General features: G+C 38.3%; 1 protein-coding gene across 5 annotated transcripts in view; it reads left to right on the forward strand.

Moving 5' to 3' along the window:
• The window catches only part of CEP41 (centrosomal protein 41), a 47114-nt gene extending 28806 nt beyond the window's left edge, over nt 1-18308 (forward strand). For 4 of the 5 annotated variants that reach the window (XM_089917394.1, XM_022581030.2, XM_089917391.1 and 1 more), the window contains 8 exons: nt 756-817; nt 2090-2159; nt 7621-7765; nt 9452-9603; nt 10008-10075; nt 11120-11234; nt 11677-11892; nt 12579-16877. In XM_089917394.1, coding sequence (XP_089773520.1) covers nt 756-817; nt 2090-2159; nt 7621-7765; nt 9452-9603; nt 10008-10075; nt 11120-11234; nt 11677-11892; nt 12579-12727 — 977 coding nt within the window. In that variant the 3' untranslated portion in view covers nt 12728-16877. Of the gene's footprint in view, nt 1-755; nt 818-2089; nt 2160-7620; nt 7766-9451; nt 9604-10007; nt 10076-11119; nt 11235-11676; nt 11893-12578 lie in introns of all 5 variants that reach the window. The other variant, XM_089917392.1, reaches the window with a different exon arrangement.
• The last annotated feature ends 692 nt before the right edge of the window (nt 18309-19000 follow it).

Raw genomic sequence — 19000 nt, forward strand, 5'->3', positions numbered from 1 at the left:
AAAAAAAACCCCACATAACAAAATTTACCATCATAACCTTTTTCAGTGTACAGTTCAGTAGTGTTAAGTATATTTACTTTGTTGTACAATAGATATCCAGAACTTTTTCATATTCAAAACTGAATAGGTTGATTTTTATTGAAGTGGAGTTGAGGGGAAATTGATGTAAGAGATTATCAGGACCAATTACAAATTTGTGCCCAGCATTGTACTCCAGGAAAAAAAAAAAGGGTTGGCCTGTGTCTCTAGCATAGTCTGTAACCTCAGGAATAGAATTGTACTCTTCTCAGGGCAGAGATAGAATAGTAAATGTCTTACCAGCTCTTGACCTTAGGGCAACTCAGCTTCTCTGGGCCTCTGTTCTCGTTTGTAAAATGCAGATGTTTATTCCCTGCTCATTCTGAAAAGGATTTAAAGGGCTTACAAAAATGCATGCAATGCAATATGGTCAGAGTAGAGACAGCATAGTAAGGAAAATGGTACACAAATAAAGGGGAGGGGTAAAAGCATTAGACCCAAAAAGGTGGCTTATAAATTCAGCTGGAGGCTTCTTACTGGCCAAAGCAAAGGAATAAATGAAAAGGTGATATAATACCTGCCATGCTTAATTCTGAGGATATCATGAGGATCAAATGAGATAAAACATGTAAATAACGTGAAAAATATACCATATAACTTGATGACTAGAAAGAATTAATATCTCTAAGAAAGCAAAATAAGCCTGGAAAAAATATTTGTCCTGTTCTGCTTTTCAGATTATAGATACAAAAAAGATGAGCTTTTTAAGAGACTAAAAGTTACAACTTTTGCCCAGCTGGTAAGTTTAATGATCTTCCATTGGAGTAAAGACTTTCTAATTTTTGTGCTGCTTTATGTGAGTATTTCTAAATTCAACTCTAGGTAATGTTTGCAGAGGGTTTTCTTCTGATTCTTTATATTTCACCTATGAGAGGACTAATTGGTATGAAATTTTCTTTTTTCTTTGATAAGAATTTTATAAAGTAAAATGTACATTCTCCCTTTTAATCATCAAATTTGTAGTTTAGGTTTTATTTTTCCTTGCCCATTTATCTTAATATTGAGAATCTAGAATTCTGGATTCTTTATTGCTTGGACATTTTTCTCTGTGGAAAGCAGGTGATCTCCCATCTATGACTGGGTTCTTTATCCAAGTCTTTCTGCCATGGTCTATTTTGTTACTTTAGGAAAGTCGCTTTCTTCTTTCATTTGAAAATTATGGACAAAGTGTCTCTCTGACCCCCAAACAAGGGTTACAGTGATGTAACTTAAGGTGGATGTTGGGTCTTATGAGCTAAGTCGTGAAAAGTGATTTATTATTTTTTTAATTTGAACTCTACCAAGCATTTAAAACAATTTTTTATTGGAGTATAGTTGATTTACAATGTTGTGTTACTTTCAGGTGTACAGCACAGTGAATCAGTTTTTTATATATATATATATATATATCCATTCTTTTTCAGATTCTTTTCCCATTATAGCTTATTACAGAGTATTGGCTAGAGTTCTCTGTGCTATACAGTAGGTCCTTGTTAGTTATCTATTTTATATATAGTGGTATGTATATGTTACTCCCAATCTCCTAATTTATCACTTCCCCCCAGGCAAAAGTGCTTTAAAAACTGTATGTTGGGTATACAACATTGTAATCAATATATTCATAATTACATTTATTTCTTCATTGCATGAAGAATTTCTGATACAATGCTGTTATTTTAAGTATTGCATTTTCAAGAAATAGCATGTTATGTTGGGACTAGAATATGTATGGATGCAGTTTTAAACTCTTACTTATGTTTCGTGTCCAAAATTATCCTTTTGGTCTTTTAAGTTTATTGTGTAACGTTTTAAAGAAATCTTTTCCTGCGGAATGATCACCTGCAGTGGAATTACCACCCCCACAGTAAGAAGACCTGAGATTTAGTCTCCAGCTGGGGACGCTGACAGTTTCTTAAAACAGGAGATCTTTGATGTTTGATATTTCCTCATCCTTTGTTAAAAACAGAATTGCCTCTGTTTAAAGACAAACAAACATACACACTTCTACACATTTCATTCTTTTTTCTATCAGGTCATCCAAGTTGCTTCCCTATCTGATCAAACATTGGAAGTGACAGCTGAGGAGATTAAAAGGCTAGAAGGTAATGAGAAGTGAGGATATGGGGAAAATAACAAATTGGCCATTTGACTGTGCTGTTGTGTTCACAGGGACTTTGATGTATCTGTTTGTAATCAGATTGTTACTCTCTGAGAAATGCTATCCGGTGCTTTGCTAATTCTTATTTCTTTAAAAATGCCATCTGGTTTTCTGGCTGTAACATTTGTAGTCTTAAATGTTTTAAACGTGTTTAATATACTCATTACTTTTTTTCAACAAATATTTTTAGTGCCTTCTATATAAGTACAGGTCACAGAATTAGGTGCTATGAGACTACAAAGATGAATAAAACACAGCTCTGCTTACATGGAGTTTGTAGCTACGAGTGTGCACTGCACATATGTATGTGTATTGGGTGAGGAAAATGATAACAGAAACACAGAATTCCTAATATGACAGAAATTCACGGAGGACTAGAAGGAAACCATCGTTTGATGACTATATATTGCTAGGTACTTCACATGAGTTTTCTTATTTAATCTTCTCAAAAACTCTAGAAGGAAGGTACACTGTACAGATGAGAAGCCCAAGCCTCAGAGGTTAAACTTCTTGCTCAAAGTAAACAGCCAATAAGGAATGGACATAGGATACAAATCTGCATGTCTCTGGTAGCAGCCAGTGTCTTCTCACTGCCTTTATTGCATCCTTATGGGGTCTTGGAATGTGCCTTTTGAGAGATGCAGGGTGCTGTGAGAACTCTGTATTTTCCAGCTAGGAAACTGAGGTAGGCTTCTTCGAGGCTTTTGAACTGGGTCTCTGCCCCCTTTAGGGGTAGAATCTCAACAGGTGCAAGTTAAGGGTGAGGCTGTCTCAGGCTGAGGAGCAGCCTGAATAAAGGCACAGAGAAGAAGTCCAAGCGTGTTTGGGGAATCTCATAATCCAGTCTGGCTGTGGTCTGAGGGAGGGGTAGGTGCGGGGTTAGGAGATAAGGCTAGAAAGATAGATAGGCGCCAGATTTACTTTCTTAAATACCAAGTTGAAAAGAAAACCTCTTAGGTGTTCTGTCATGAAAAGAATTCACAGAGTGAAGGTCTTTATTTTATCCTGAAGTCCTCAGCTGTCAATGTGTGGCTGTTTATTGAAGGGGAATGTGTTTTGTTAAGGTTGATGTAGGCCAGGAATTTGACTTCTGATTTCAAGACAAGTTTCTCAGGAAGTCTGAACACTGGGTTTGTACAACTCGACTGTCATTTCCCTGGGCTTGTTTTTGTTAGGGAGGATAAAAAGAATCTGTAAAAGACAGGAATTTATCTATGACAGATGCCTCTAACACAGCAGAGAAATAAGGGCTCTTTGTAATAGAGATAATTGAGTCTCCTCATACCAGTACTCCCAATTTTAACCTGGTTATATAAGTACCTGGATTTTGTCCTTTAATTCATTGTTGAGATTACAACACCAGAACATACGGGCACATGCAATTTTCTCTTCTGAGATAAATTTGCACTCTTTTGTAAAGTAGGACACCATAATGTGTGAGTAATATTAGTGTTTTTCTAGTGCTCTATACAGAATAATAACTCAGGAATGCCTGTAGCACAGATTGTATCTGTATGCGTATTGGCCAACTTTGAAGGAATAAAAAAACTCCTTTTATAATGTTTATTTTTTTCCTGAATTAAAAGTATATTTCTAGAAAATTAGAAAACTGTAAAAAACATATAAAGAAGAAAATTAAAATAACTAATAAACCCTATTAACATTTTGGTCTGTTTTCCCCACCCACATCCATACTCTTTGTATATAGTTTTGTATTATGCTGTTTTCAGTTAACATTTTATCATGCACACTTTCCTATGTCATTAAATAGACTTCAAAAGCTTAATTGTAAAGGTTGTGTTGTCATATAATGTCTATCCTTTGTATATGCCACATATTTAATTATTCTCCTATTGTTGGCCATTAACGTTTTTCTAATTTTTCATTTTTATAAGATAATGCTGCAGTGTAAACCCATAAATGTTTGTATGGTTCTGATTTTTTTCCTGAAGATAAATTGCTGCAGATTGTCAAAGGGTGGAACCATTTTAAGATGCTTGGTGCTGATTCCACATTATCTCCAGAAAGGTTCTACTTGTTTGCATTCCCACCAAGCAAATGAGAAGACCCATTTCTCCCCATCCTAGCCAATGATGAATAATTCTCATTTTTGTAAATGTTTGCCAATTTGATGGAGGAAAAATGGTATCTAATATTTTTATTTTGGATTTCTTTGATAGTGTGATTGAGCTTTGCATATGTCTGTGTTTTTTGGTCATGCGTATTTCTTCTTTTGAGGACATTATATGCCCTTTCCCATTTTTTTTCTAATGGAATGTTCATCTTTTACTTATTGATTTGTAAAATCTTTATATAATTATGATATCTTTATTCATTGGAAACCAATACAGCCTTGAAAATAAATGAGAAAAATCTTTATTTGATGATTTGGAATAATACCCAAGCTGTATTATTAAGTAAAAAATAAATAAATAAATAACAAAATAACAAATCAAAGTGTAGAGCAGTATGAATAGCATTCTCCTAGATATGTAAAAAGGAGAGGAAATAAAATATATACAAAATATGTAGTTGTTTCATTTCTGGAAGTAGACAAATATTTGAAGGTAGTTCCCTTGGGGGTGGAGGCCTGAGGGCCTGCAGGTCTGGAGTGAAAAGAAGACTTCCTTTCCATATTAGCAATTTTATCTTGTTTGCATTTTTACCTTGTGCACATGATCTTTTTTCTATTAACAAACTAGTTTTAAAACTCCTAATAAAGTGTATTAACCTTTTCTCACTTATATATGTCACGAATACTTTTCCTAGTTTGTTATTGACCTTTTAATTTTCTTTGTGTTGTTTTTTGACATATATGAGATTTGCGTTTTTACATGATTAAATCTATTAGCCTTTCATATTGTGTTTTCGTTTAATGCTTTAGATTCATAAAATCCAAAATAAGATATTCACCTATATTTTCATCTGTTAGCTTGCTTGGTTGCTTTGGGTTTTTTCCTACATCAATCCATCTGTTATATATTTTGGTATATGATATGAAGGGGTTATCTAAATTTGATTTTTTTGGATAGTTGACAGATTATCCCAGCACCATTTATTTAATAGTTCTCCCTTTACCCACTGATTTTTGATGTTACCTTTAACATACATTAGATTTTTGTATATATTCTAGGATTTGTTTCTGAGTTCTTTGTTATTTTCCATTGTTCTGGTGCATTGTTTTGATCATTTACCTTTTCAGTATATGTTACTATTTGAAAAGGCAGGTTCTCCAAATTACTTTTTTCTCTCTCTCTCTATATATATATATATAAATATATATACATATATCTTTTTTCTTCTCTTCTTATCTTTAAAATTCTTTTAAGCTTTTTTTAAGCCCATTGGGATTTGTATTAAGGCTAAAAATTTGGAAGGGATTAACATCATTTCACTTTTAGTCACCAAGTCAGGAATATGCAAGGTATGTCACTCTCTCTTCATTCAGGTCTTCTTTAATGTCCCTAAGTAAAATTTTTATAAGACCTATAAAGGACTTATAAGTTTTTATACGGCCTTTAAATTTCTTAATAGGTTTATTTTCTAGGAGAGTATATTTTGTATCTGCAGTTGTTACTGTAAATGAGAGGTTCTTCATGTTATTTTCTAATTGGTGTATAGGAAAAATATTTTGATTGTCCATATTTTCTTTAATCTAACTTATTTATTTTATAAATAGGTTATTTTTATAATTAACCTTAAAACCTAGATTATTTTTATAATCTAACATATTTATTTCCCTTATTCTCATAGGATTCTCTTAAAGTTTCTAGGTGTATTATATCATACGCAAATTAAAACTTAATATGCTCTTTAACAACTAGGCCTCTTACTTCTATGTCTTCTCTCATTATATTTGTTAGAACAGCAAATTCTCAAACCTTTTGGTATCAGTCTCCCTCCACACTTAATTTTTGAGGACCTCAAAGAGTTTTGGTTTTTGTGAATTATATCTATTAATATTTAGGGTATTAAAATTTTAAACCAAGAATTTTAAAAATACTTGCTGTTTACCTTAAGAAACAATACTAAACCCATTACAAGCATAAATAACATATTTTTATGCAAAATATCTATGTTACCAAAACAAAAATATATATGGAGAATGACATTGTTTTACACTTTTTTGTAAGTCTTGTTAATGTCTGATTTAATAGAAGACAGATGGTTCTCATACCTTCTGCATTCAGTCTGTTGCAGTTTGCTCTTTGGGCTAAAGGACATGAAGAAAATCTGGCCTCACACAGATCTGTAATTGAAAAAAGGAAGAATATTTTAATAGCCCTTTCAGATAGTTGTGGATATTTTTCTTTGACACTACATCAGAATTTGATAGCTGGTACCTTCTTAAAGGTTACTTGTAGTGTGGAATCCGAAACCATATCAATGAACTTTTCATACCCTGTTACATTAAACCCATTGGTCTCTTTTGCACTCTGAATGTATCTTTTACTCATACATAATTTTATAACATCATTCATTGGTCATTTGGAAAATACTGGTTCACTGAGTTATGAAGATCTTCCAAATGTTGACAAATTTCATTACACAATATCAAAAAAGTCACATTTATTAACCACAACACGTGTCTTATCAGAAAAGTCATTAAGATGGTAAAGAAGTCAAGCTCTTGATGGCAAATAGTTTCCAAAATTCTGATTTTTGTTCAAAATTTAATCACTGCAACAAATACCATCAGTTGTTTTCCTTGAAATGAGAAATTCACTTTAGATCATTTTTGAGAAAATAGCTGCCAAACGCACAAGTCTAAATAACCATAGTTTTCCTGTCAGTTTTTCTTCCAAGTAAAAGTGGTGTTCAAGGCAAAAGCAGCACAAATCACACACATACTTTTCCTGGAGACAACAATGGGACGTTGGTATGTAGCAAACTTGCTGTATGTGGATTCCCCCATTTCATGACACAGAATATTTAAAAAGTGTGTACTTAAGGGTGAGATTTAATTAAATTATTATTACTGCTTCATCAGGGATTTTTTAAAATGTGACTGCCATATTTATTAACTGTGAGTGTGTGCATGTTGATGAAAAATACAATGACTACTAATAAAGCTCTGTACCTCTGCCCTGATTCTTGCTAAGGGGCCAGGAGTTTTATCCACCACTTCTTTTGCACCATCAGTGCAAATATCAACATGGTAAAAAAGACAAATAACATCTTAGTATTATGAAAATAGTTTTTGCCTTTCAGAGCCCCTGAAAGGGTCTTGGGGGCTCCTGGGGTCCACAGACTACAGTTTGAGAGCCTATATGTTAGAACTCTTAGAACAATTTAATAATGGTAATACGAGTTCCTTTTCTTGACCTAATTTCAGTGGAACTGCCTAACAAGTAAATACAAATTCTGAGGTTAAATTTATTTATTTATTCACTTGCAAATTTTAGACAATGATTCTGCAACCTCAGACCCTGATGCTGAAATCACTGCCAAGACCAACGGGAAAGGGAGCCCTGGGGAGCAGTCGCCAAGCCCCGTCCAGTTCATAAACAGTGAGGGAGCCGGGGACTCCAGCCGCTCGACCCTTCAGAGGTGCTCTCATCAGATTCATGTTTTCACTGCATTTTACCTTCATTAATCTAGATACCAATGTCAACGATTTAATGACCTTAGAAACAGGTTGGCGTAGTGAAGTCCCACATTTTCATCTCAGCCATTCTATTTTCTCTTTATATCAATGCCACCTCCTGGATCTTGTCACAGCATTCTTAGTTAATGTAAGAATATATTGATAGGAGAGCATTAATTTTCACTCCTCAACCCCATTCTTCTCAGTCTTCCTATATGCAAGTTTGCTATTGGGACTTAGCTTTACAACCAGTATCTTTTGACTCAGGGAGTATGATTCCCCCCCCCTCCTTTTCTGTCTGCTGCAGCTTATAATTACCCTGTCTAGAATCAGAAGAAAAATAGAGTGCCACACATAGTGCTCTGATATTAAATAGGCGCAAAGGAGAGTGAAAGCAGCCTTGGTGTCAACTCTCAAATGCACATGGCAGTTTCATGATGCAGCACTTCCTCACAGATATTCACTGTTGATTATAAGACGGTGCTGATTTTCTGCACATATCCATCCCTTCTACTGGTAAAATAGTTCTACTAGAGAAGCCAGTTCTACTAGAGAAAGAATTGCTATTGTTGACTGCACTATTATTATTTTTATAACTACTTCTGTGCAAGGACTCAAAAATTGCATTCAAAACAAGATAGACCAACAAGACTTCCACTGAGCACGTAATTTCACATGAAATAGAGTTTCTTCTCCTTTGGTTCAACAAAATATGCACTATAGGGCATATAGTTGTAGTGATCATTGGATTCAAAGGCAGAATTTGACTTGCTGTGATGGGAGAGGAACTATCGCTAGACTTATCTGTGGTTTGGCACGTGTGTCTTCATATTTGCCTGGAAGAGTGATTATCTTCTTACCCCAATACAGATATTTCACTACTCGCCTCTTTGATCATAACACCTATCCTTTTTTCTCTGATTCATGTTTTTGCCACATTTTGCCTATATTAACCTGGTGACCAATTTCAGTGATTTTATGACCTCAGAAACAGGTCAGAAACAGACCTCCCTCGTTTTAATCCTAGCTTTTCCACTGTCTCATTACACGAATGCTGCCAAATCTAAAAGCCTCTTCAGCCTCAACACTGTAACCTATAAAATGGAAGTGACTACAGACAACTATTGAAAACATTAAGGCTCAAAATCCATACTGGATGAGTCACTGTATAAGTATATGAAATATATGAAAACACTGTTGTTACTTTATGTTACATATGATATACATAGAAATGCCTTCAGTTTTCCTGCCCTGTCAACCGTATTCTTTCCTCTTTTGCTCTGCTTTCTCACACTCATCAGAATTCCATTGGAGTAACTGTTTGCCTCTTTCTTTCTCTGAATGCTGCCCTTGCTTCTGGAGGCAGCTTGCGCTTACAGTTTCTGCCCCTCTGCGTGCTAATGACCTAACGTGCATTCTCTGAAGGTTAGTATGGACAGTGGATCCCCTCCTTTGGGTCCAGGGTGAGAGAACAGGAATCCATCCGTAGGATCTTGCATTCAGAGGCAGAACTGAGACACCACATCCATTTTCCTTTTTCTTTGAAGTGTCTTTTAAAGAGACATTGAGCGCCATTCCGAAGAAACACATTTGACCTTTAAGCCACCAATCCCTGACTAGTGTCTACTGACCTACTTTTTCACTTGCAGCGTCATCAGTGGCGTTGGGGAACTGGATCTAGACAAAGGGCTTGTGAAGAAAGTAGAGCCCAGTACCAAAGACAAACCTTATCCCGACTGCCCCTTCCTGCTGCTAGATGTGAGAGATAGAGATTCTTACCAGCAGTGCCACATTGTTGGAGGTAAGAGAGAGAAGGCCTTACAGTGTCTCACTCCTGAGAACACAGCCCGGTACTGAGCCCAGGCAGGCTCAAACCACAGCCTGTGGTCAGCAGTTGGGGAAACCCTATGTTAGCCAGATGTGTTCTGGGAACCTGTAAGTTGGCTCTACCACATGCTTTGAGAGAAGCTGGTGACTCTCTCAGGGGGCTCAGGGGCCCAGTGCTAAATGTCAGAAACAGTAAAGTGACACTTCTTATTTGTTCATAGTGTCCTGTTTCTTTTCTTTCACAAAAGTATTTAGGTTTATAACTAGTTGATTTTGAAAATATGTTTCTTTTAACTCTTAGACTTCAAACCAGCTGAGAATTGGGGCCAGGTTGTACCGAGAGCTACAAACTTCCTAAGCTTTTTCTTCTCTTTGCAGCTTACAGTTACCCAATTGCAACTCTGTCTAGAACAATGAACCCTTATTCAAATGATATTCTTGAATATGTATCCTTTGTTGCATTTTAAGGAGTTGGATGGTATAAAGACTGAAGACTCAATCTTATCATGAATCATGCTCCTAGTAAGAAAACCCTATGAAGGACCTTTGATATTAATTAGTTTACTTAGCATATTTTAGAATTTTGATCCTTAGCTGTTGCTGAGAATGCTTCCAAGCCATCCTGCAGTAGGACAAAAAACATTGGGTTAAAGGTTATGATCTGTTGAGAGTCGGTCCTAAGACTGTTTTCCCCAGAAAGTTTTCCCAAGTAAAATGTAAGGAGTGAATTTTTTTCCTTCTATTTTAATTATTTTTGCTTCTTGAAATTTTAATTTTTTGCTCATAAAAATCATACAAATAGAAAATAATTTAAATACTGAAAAATATAAAAAAGAAAATTGAAATCTCCAATAACCACACAATTGAACAACAAACTCTTACTACATTTTTTGTGTATTTTATTCCAGACTGTCTTCTTTGTCTTTTTAACAAAGTAAAAATTATACTGTATATATAATTTAGTATGTTGCTTTTCCCCACTTCATATTACAGTGTATTTCCCCACACTAACACAAGCTCTTTATAAACTCTATTTTTGATGCAGTATAAGATCTCATCTTTAGATTTACTGTAATTTACTAAATCATTCCTCTTTGAAGGAATGGACTTTTAGGTGGTTCCCATTTTTTTACTATTATAAATAAGACTGCAGTGGACACGTTGGGCATAAAAGTTTTTCTGTTTCCTCATCTGTAAAATGGAGGTTGTAATACTTACTCTCCAGGATTGTACAGATGAAAGAACCAAAGAGTGTACAGTGTGTAACTAGTGCCGTCTTGGACATGGTGATACTAGTTCATAGAAGAAAAGGATACCAGCTTGTGTGGTTTCCACGACAGGAAAAAGTCCTGTACCCCCTGAAGAGGGGTCATCCGATGCTCCTTGAACTCAGAGAGGTAAACCTTGACAGCTCTTCTTCCTCAGGGGTTTCTGTATAGTCTAGGAGCATTAGCTCAGTGTAGTCGAACCTTAACTCATCTGCTTCTTAGAAAAATGCCCATGGCAAGATCATCATTCTGTATGACGACGATGAGAGGCTGGCCAGCCAGGCAGCTACCACCATGTGCGAGCGGGGATTTGAGAACCTCTTCATGCTTTCCGGAGGTGAGGGGCTGTGTTCTGCTTAGGACTTCAAAGGCGAATACTTGGGCTCACACTCCTTCAACTCCACCCCTATCGCCTTTTCCCTCCTGGAGCTCAGAACTTAGTATTCTGGAAACAGAGACAACCATGCTGGCAGAAAGGAGTCAGGATACGTGAAACTTCCGTTAGCTCCATCAGCACATGTTTTTAATTCCTGAAATAATGATGTTACTTTATGGCTCTGTAAGAAAGCCTTAATGCTGCAGACTTGAGCTAAACGATTTCTGGTGGAATTCTCAGAATCCCACATAACAACTGACATTTTCTGGTGTAATTTACTTAATGGTGAAGCAGTTAAGAAAGATTTCCTGTCCTTGTGTTGGGGAGGCATGCGGGCTCCTTTCCAGGTTGCCTTGGCCTCACCGTGCTAACACGGCTTTTTCTGATGATCTTCCACACCTAGGTCTAAAAGTCTTAGCTCAGAAATTCCCAGAAGGACTGATTACGGGTTCCCTGCCAGCATCTTGCCAGCAGACCCTTCCTCCTGCTTCTGCCCGGAAACGATCCGGCCCGAAAGTGCCGCCCCCAGCAGCCGAGAATAAATGGAGATTTACCCCAGAAGACCTAAAGAAGATAGAATATTACCTGGAAGAGGACCAGGGTCCTGCAGACAGTACTAGTAAGATATTTTGACCTTTAGAAATAATGTTTTCTGTAGAACTTGAGATTTGCAGCTTTGAACATCAACCTCATCATATGAGAAGCTTGATCTCTTATATTCAGATTCTTCAAATATTTGCAGGAGAAGGGGAAGGTGCAGGTGCTATGTGAGGAGAGGGGAGGTGAGTGGAGGGGAGATTATGGTAAGAATTAGGCATTGCACACAGACATAGAAAGAGAAGAGAGGGTATCAGTCAAATAAAGTGTGCATCTCAGGCAGAGTTGAGAGGCTAAGCTAAGGCTTTCAGATCCCTTCTCGGAAAGCTTTGCTTCCTTCTGCTGCTTCTGGGTACCTTTAAACTACTTCTGGCCTTTCCTTTGGCACACTGCTTTCTCTTTTTCCTCTAACCATTCCTGTACCCTTCTCTACTGAGAAGGAATGAAGGACAGATGAGGTTGATTGGATAATGGAGAGGAAGGAAAGAAAAGCTATCTGGGTTTCCCTTCATCCCTGCCCCCTTCCCCACCTTCTAATTGATCTCAAGGATGAAGAGTAGGTTTTAGCCTAAAGTAGATGCTGAATAGGACTTCATTAGTTTAAAAGTGGTTTGTAGCATAAGACTTCATTAGTTTAAAAGTGTACTTGGCAGGTTGTCCCTGGAATCATTTTTGCAGCTCTGCTCCCTGCTTTCTTGCTCCCTTCAGGCCGGCTGAGCCAAGGTAATGCTTCTGGAAGAGACTCCAAGGTTCCAGGCTCCCGCAGCGGTCAGAACCTGCCTGCCGGGGGCCCTGCCGGCCACCAGAACCCCCGCTCGCTGGGCAGTGGCCACCTGCAAGGCAAACCCTGGAAGTAAAGACTTCGTCTTAGTCAAATAAATGTTTTCTCCCCTGAGCAGTTCCCAAGTTGGTCATTTTAAGAAGCTGCTGCAGAGGAAAGACCTCAACGTGTGTCAGGCCCTCTTCCCTCTTCCTGTCTCCAGCTCCTCTCCCACATCCAACCCGGGAAGGATTTTTACAAAAACCAGAGGCATGACAGGCTCTAGTGTCCTCCCTGTTGTTTACAGAATATTTAAGTCTCTGAAACTGAGTAGGAAAAAAGTCTAATTTTTTTAGGCTTTCTTTTTTTTTTTTTTTTTTTTTAATAAGGTCCAGTTTGTTTTGGTCTATATCCTGCGTTGTTTTGTAAATACTTCAGGTGCATCTGGTGTGTTCTTCCCAGCCAGTTCTTTTTCACTCACTCTTCTTGGTTTCACGAAGGCTCTCTCGGTAGGCTTTGCAGCCTGAGAAGCTGTCCCCGGGGGTGCAGACGATTCGTAGCTTTCAGCCCCCACTAGCTGTGGACCCGCTGGCTGAGGAGCTCTTCACCCAGCACCCAATGCAGGCTCCGTCTTCAGTTTGGAAGCCGGTACCTGTGAGCGTCACTCAGTTAAGATTTAGTAGTAGCTCTCACATGTGCTCAGCGCTTCTCCTCCTCACTAGATGTTTTCCTGGAACCAGCACAGGTGATGATGTGTGCTCAGCGGCCTTCGCGGGCAAGTCCTGCCCACTGTTCAGGGTCGGGTTGAGAGCCACTGAAGCCCCCTGGAGCCGTCCCTCATTTGCGGTTGGTTTATTAGTTGTAAACTCCCATTACCCAGCTCGGGCCCATCCATCTTAGATGGGTAGAAATTATGGCCACTTGAAAACATTGGCTTTGGTTGGGCCACTGCCCGCACACAAGGTGAGGACAACGCCACAGTCCTTTGTCAGAGCTGACAACCCTTTAAACCCTTGCTTAAAAATACAGTATTAGTCTAATTGAGTAATTAGTGCAATTCCCTGCTTACTTCTCATTCTCATGACTGAGCTGTGATTAGGAGGTTTTGAATATAGATTCTTGTTTGGGCCAGAATTTTGAATCAGCGTTAATTGAATTGCTAGATGACTGACATTCATTCCATTTAATTGGGGGAACAAGAGACCTCAGGTAAGGATGAGGATCTATGAAATCATCAGGCAAAGGAAAAAGAGCCTTGTTAATTTTTATGGTCTGTGATCTGTAGCTGTGATAAGGGACTAAGGAATAAATTGTGCTCTTTGTCATGGCAACCAGCTTCTGAAAAGCCAGCTGAAAATTGCCTATCCTTAGGTGGTTATTGCTGCTGGGTAAGATTTGTCTTAACAGGACTATTTTTCTCACCACCAAAAAAAAAAATGTATCACAGTATTTCCAGCTTGGGGGGCTGTGTTTGTAGGAGAAATAAAGGTAATAAATATCTTATAGAGACATATGGAAAAATAACTTTCACATTCAGCCCAGTTCTGTTTTAGTGTGTTTATTCTTCTCTGCTTGATTTCCAAAGTGCAACATTTTCCGATGCTTTAGAAATCAAACAAACCAGGGACATTGTTCAGATGTCAAGCTGTGCCCAATTTTCCACAAGATTCAAGAATCTTGTATAAAATTCAGCCAACGTACACATAGCTTTAAAGAGGATCCTGTCATGTTTCCCCATAAATTTATTGCCTGAGAACTAAGTTCAGCCTTTTGCTAATGCCAAAATGTTCTGGCTTTTTATTTTCTTTACAGCATAGATTTTTAAAAATGCAAATTTTTCCACACTCAACTTTCCCCTAGCATGGACAAGATTTTCAGCCATTTTGGACACATATGCATTTTTAAGAAAAAAAATTTTTTTTCTCTGTGACAAAGTTCTGGTTATGCCATTTTCAAGTCGACTAGTCAGGAGTTTAGATTTCCCCACTCGATTCTATTTTGAAAGTAAATGGTAGTCCCCCTTTGTTCCTATTCTGCATTCCCATCACCACACAACACTAGAGTGTTAGAAACTACTATGTATATGTGCAAAGTCAGTATAGCTGAACCTATTAGAATTGCAGTGCATTTAGTTGAGAGATCTGGCAGGTTGACTATATTTATGTGTGTTTCTCCATAGCGCTTTGCCTGTTGGTAAGGATTTTAAATAACTACTCCTCAAAGACCTGTTCTGGTTCTGCACTTTGTGTGTTAAATGTCACTTGCAGTTTTTACACGCTCAAGGTATTGCTTTGAATGTTCTACTTTGCTAGTTTCTTCGTTAGATTAACTGACATGTATTATCTAAGCGATCTGTGATACTCTGTGCAATTATGAATGTTGAAGATTAAAGTACATAGTTCTTAATTTGTTGTTTGCTGTTAATATGCTGAGATCTGCCAACTTCTCTCTTCCTTTCTGTTGAGATGATTTGTGGGGAGTCACATGAGACTGGGGTGATCTGAAAGAGTACTTCTTTTTGCTCTATCTCCCAGTAATGCATATTTTCTTTGTGTAAATGAACCAGGAAATCATTCCAATTAGGGCAGCGGACTTTAGCTCTCTAGTCAGAAGGTTTCTCCTCATGCCCAGCAGGGACTGATTGCCACCTTAAACTCATTAGAGCGGGGCTTTCTTGTCAGTGTTGGGGGTTGATGAGCTTCCCTTGCCTGGGAACTTATGACCCCCTAGATGGAGAATGCTTTATCAATGTACAACTGCTGCTCCATCTGAGCAATGGTGATGGCCAAAGTCTAAATAATAAGTTCAGTACTTTATCTACTGTATTTAAGAAAGAAAAGAGGGAAGGAAAGAGAGAAGCAAGGAAACAAGAAGTGTGGAGGGAGGAAGGGGAAGGCAACATTACTCATTTGAGTACAAAAAGAACATCTCAGGCTGTTACAATGTCAGGTTTAATCTATTGAAAGGCATAGAATGGGGACCTCCCTGGCAGTCCAGTGGTTAAGACTTTGCCTTCCAATGCAGGAGGTGTGGGTTCGATCCCTGGTTGGGGAGCTAAGAATCCCACATGCCTCATAGCCAAAAAAACAAATGAAAACCCCCCATAAAACAGAAGCAATATTGTAACAAATTCAATAAAAGACTTTAAAAAGGGTCCACATCAAAAAAAAACTTTATAAAAAAAGTAAAAAGAAAGACATGGAATGAATCAAATTACCTAAACGTAATTTTATTTTTTACCTTTAGCAGAAAACCAGAACTAGCACAATCATATTGGACTTGGGGTGTAAATCAGAATTAAAAGAGAACAAATAGTGTTCATTAGTTGCTGAGGGATTTTTCCTGTGATACTACTGAGATTATACAAAAATTCATAAGACTTTAGGCTACTCACCAAGAACACAGAACAAAACAAAACCTTCTTTTCTCTAATTCCCTTGTGGAACATAAGTGAAATCAGAGTCCTAGGCTAGGAAGAAATATGTAGCCAATTTTTCTTGTGTTGGTTTTGGTTTCTGTCATGTTATAAATTGGTTGTAGATTCTGTCTTTTATGTTATCTGACTTTTTTAGGGGGGATAATTAATTTCTGTCCACCTGGATTTAAATCCATGACTCCCTTCCTGCTCTACTCTGAAGATAATCATTAAGAACCTTTCTTTCCCCAGTTCCAAAATATTCCCAGTGTCTCTAATGTGCGTTTATTTTTTCACAATTCTTTCAAAGTTTTAACTCCCATAATACTTTCCTTTTTCTTTTTCAAGAAACATCAGAAATGTGGATATTATATCAGTTTATGTGAGCATGATGATATGCTTATCTACTGTTCAATTAATTTTTTGATTAAAATATATTTTTCCTATAAAAAACAATAAATAGGACACACTGTGCTTCCGAAGTGTTCAGAAGACATTTGGGTAGTAATACGTTCCTAAAGTTGCAGTAATTATTGAAATTGCTATTGCCACGTCCTTTATTGGCACACAGGTCAGTTACAGCATAAAATATGTAATGGTGGCAATTTGTCAGCAGTGAATTCTGACAGGACAGGATTCAGTGCATGATTTTATGTGTTTACAAAACTATATCGCCCCCCTCCTCCCCCATCTCCTTACAGTCTCACTCTCTGATGCTTATCCTCTTTGTTCCAAATGCAGACGCAGATTCTCTTCACCTGCATAACATCCTGAGGCACCTGGTGAAATGTGTGGCAAACAGAGGTCACTTATTAAATACTATTGACTGATGGACTACATTTTTTAAAAATTATTTAAAATTATTTTTGACTATAACCTCCCAGAGGGTGAAAATCACCAACTACATGACAGTGGCCCTTAATAAGGGTGTGTGAATAAATGAACTGAACCTGTCAAGACTGAAGTCTGGGATGTAAAGCCCATTGTGGTGGCCACTCAGCGCTGGTCTGCCATTCTGGAGACCCGGAAAGTTTGTTATCCCTTGTCCTCTTGTACATCCTACTTTTGTATGTGAGACATTCATCACTCTGAGATTTTTAGATTACCCTCTGCAGGAGGTACCCAAGAAGCTGTTAGGGCCGTTATTATTAGCCTGGCTGTCTGCAGTCTGCCTGTTTCCATGGTCCCCTCAAGCTCAAAGTAGCCTTCAGAATTCAACTGCACCATCCCCATCTGAGAGTGGGTTTTATTTTCTCTTTTGTTTCAAATCTTGAAGATTTCCAGGTAATAATGTTAGCAAACATTTATGGAGAGCTTACTATGTGTTAGGCAGTATTCCTAGATTCTTCATTTTATGTTTTGACTCATTTGACTATCAGAACATCCCTACGAGGTAGGCACCCCCATTTTCAGGTGAGGAGACTGAGGGTCAAATGGAAATTAAGCAACTCGCCCTGTGTCACTGAGCTGGAAGGTTGAGAAACCATTCTGCTCTGTGCTTGTCCACTCTGGGTGGGTACAGCCACTCTCTCCCTGGCTACACCTCCAATTCACTAACAAAAATGTAACTTTCTGGGCTTCCCTGGTGGCGCAGTGGTTGCGAGTCCGCCTGCCGATGCAGGGGACACGGGTTCGTGCCCCGGTCCAGGAAGATCCCACATGCTGCGGAGTGGCTGGGCTCGTGAGCCATGGCCGCTGAGCCTGCGCGTCCGGAGCCTGTGCTCCGCAGCGGTAGAGGCCACAACAGTGAGAGGCCCGTGTACCGCAAAAAAAAAAAGTAACTTTCCCTTGGCTGTTGGCTTCCCTTCCTTCCTTGTCACCTGAGATTCCACTGAAAGCTTTCCTCCTCTGCCTGCATAAAAGGTGAGGAATTCAGGGACTGAAACATCTGCTCCTGGGACCATTCCACTGTCTGTGTCTGGTGACCTATCTAGAAGACAGGTGCTCCAGGGTTTGTGAGATTTGTTTCTTAATGAGGTATCACTTAAGGAATGGGAGTTACAAACTTTTCATTAGATTGTAGGGAAAAAGGCTGTTTTCCTGATGGTTGAACTATCCAATAAAACCATATTGATATGATTTGTGTCTGAATTTCTCTTTCCTTTGTGGTGATGTTTCTGATTTAGGCTGAAACATAAATTGTGTGAATTGGCTCATGGCCGCAGGCCTGGGCTTCATGGGAGGAAGCAGCAGCAAACCTCTGTGCCTCAGTCCATGTTAGCAGAGCACTCATTCCACCGCACTCTTCTAAAAATGTAGCCGAACATACCATGGTAGTTAAGCAGAAGACTTCTAATTTTCTTTTAGTTGGGCAGTAAACATTTGGCAGTCTTCACCTCTGGGGTCGTTAGATGATGCTCACAGTTTGAGTTGCCAAATTAATGTGGATCCTGAAAGCTTTGGGGAGAATTCATTACCCTTTGACAGTTTTTCAGATTTGACGGGTGCTCTGTGCTTCTTTCTCAGAGCTCTTCCTTCATCTGGCCAATTTGAATGTTTTGGTTGGTCATATCAGTTTCCTGTAAGGAGCATCTGGGTCGTAGTGTGTTCACAGAATGATGTTTCTGTCCTTAGAGCCCTTAGAGCAAGAATTCGTCTGCATCTTCAAATCCACCTAGTCCCACTTGCCCTTGCAAAACAATTGCTGAGATGATGAATAGCCCTGTACTGGATGAGGGACCAGTGAGGTCATATCTGGATTGTATTCAATGACATTTCAATTTTAACTTCAGGCCAAAGCCAGAAAGCTAGACATGCATATCTTAGTGTTAATTCAAAAGACCACCCAAAGGATTCTTATGGACCACGAATGGCCCACGGGCCACATTGAGAACCATAGATAATGCTCTAAGAACAAAGTAAAATGAGTTCATTTAAAAATAAAGATTTTTGAAAAGTCCTAGAGAATAGGCATTAGCATAATCAATTCCCCAGATTGCTGCGGGAACTGAAAGT

Source organism: Delphinapterus leucas, chromosome 9 (genome assembly GCF_059928025.1).
Source record: "Delphinapterus leucas isolate spDelLeu-1000000601 "Yukka" chromosome 9, BTC_Dleu_Yukka2, whole genome shotgun sequence".
NCBI classification, from domain to species: domain Eukaryota; kingdom Metazoa; phylum Chordata; class Mammalia; order Artiodactyla; family Monodontidae; genus Delphinapterus; species Delphinapterus leucas.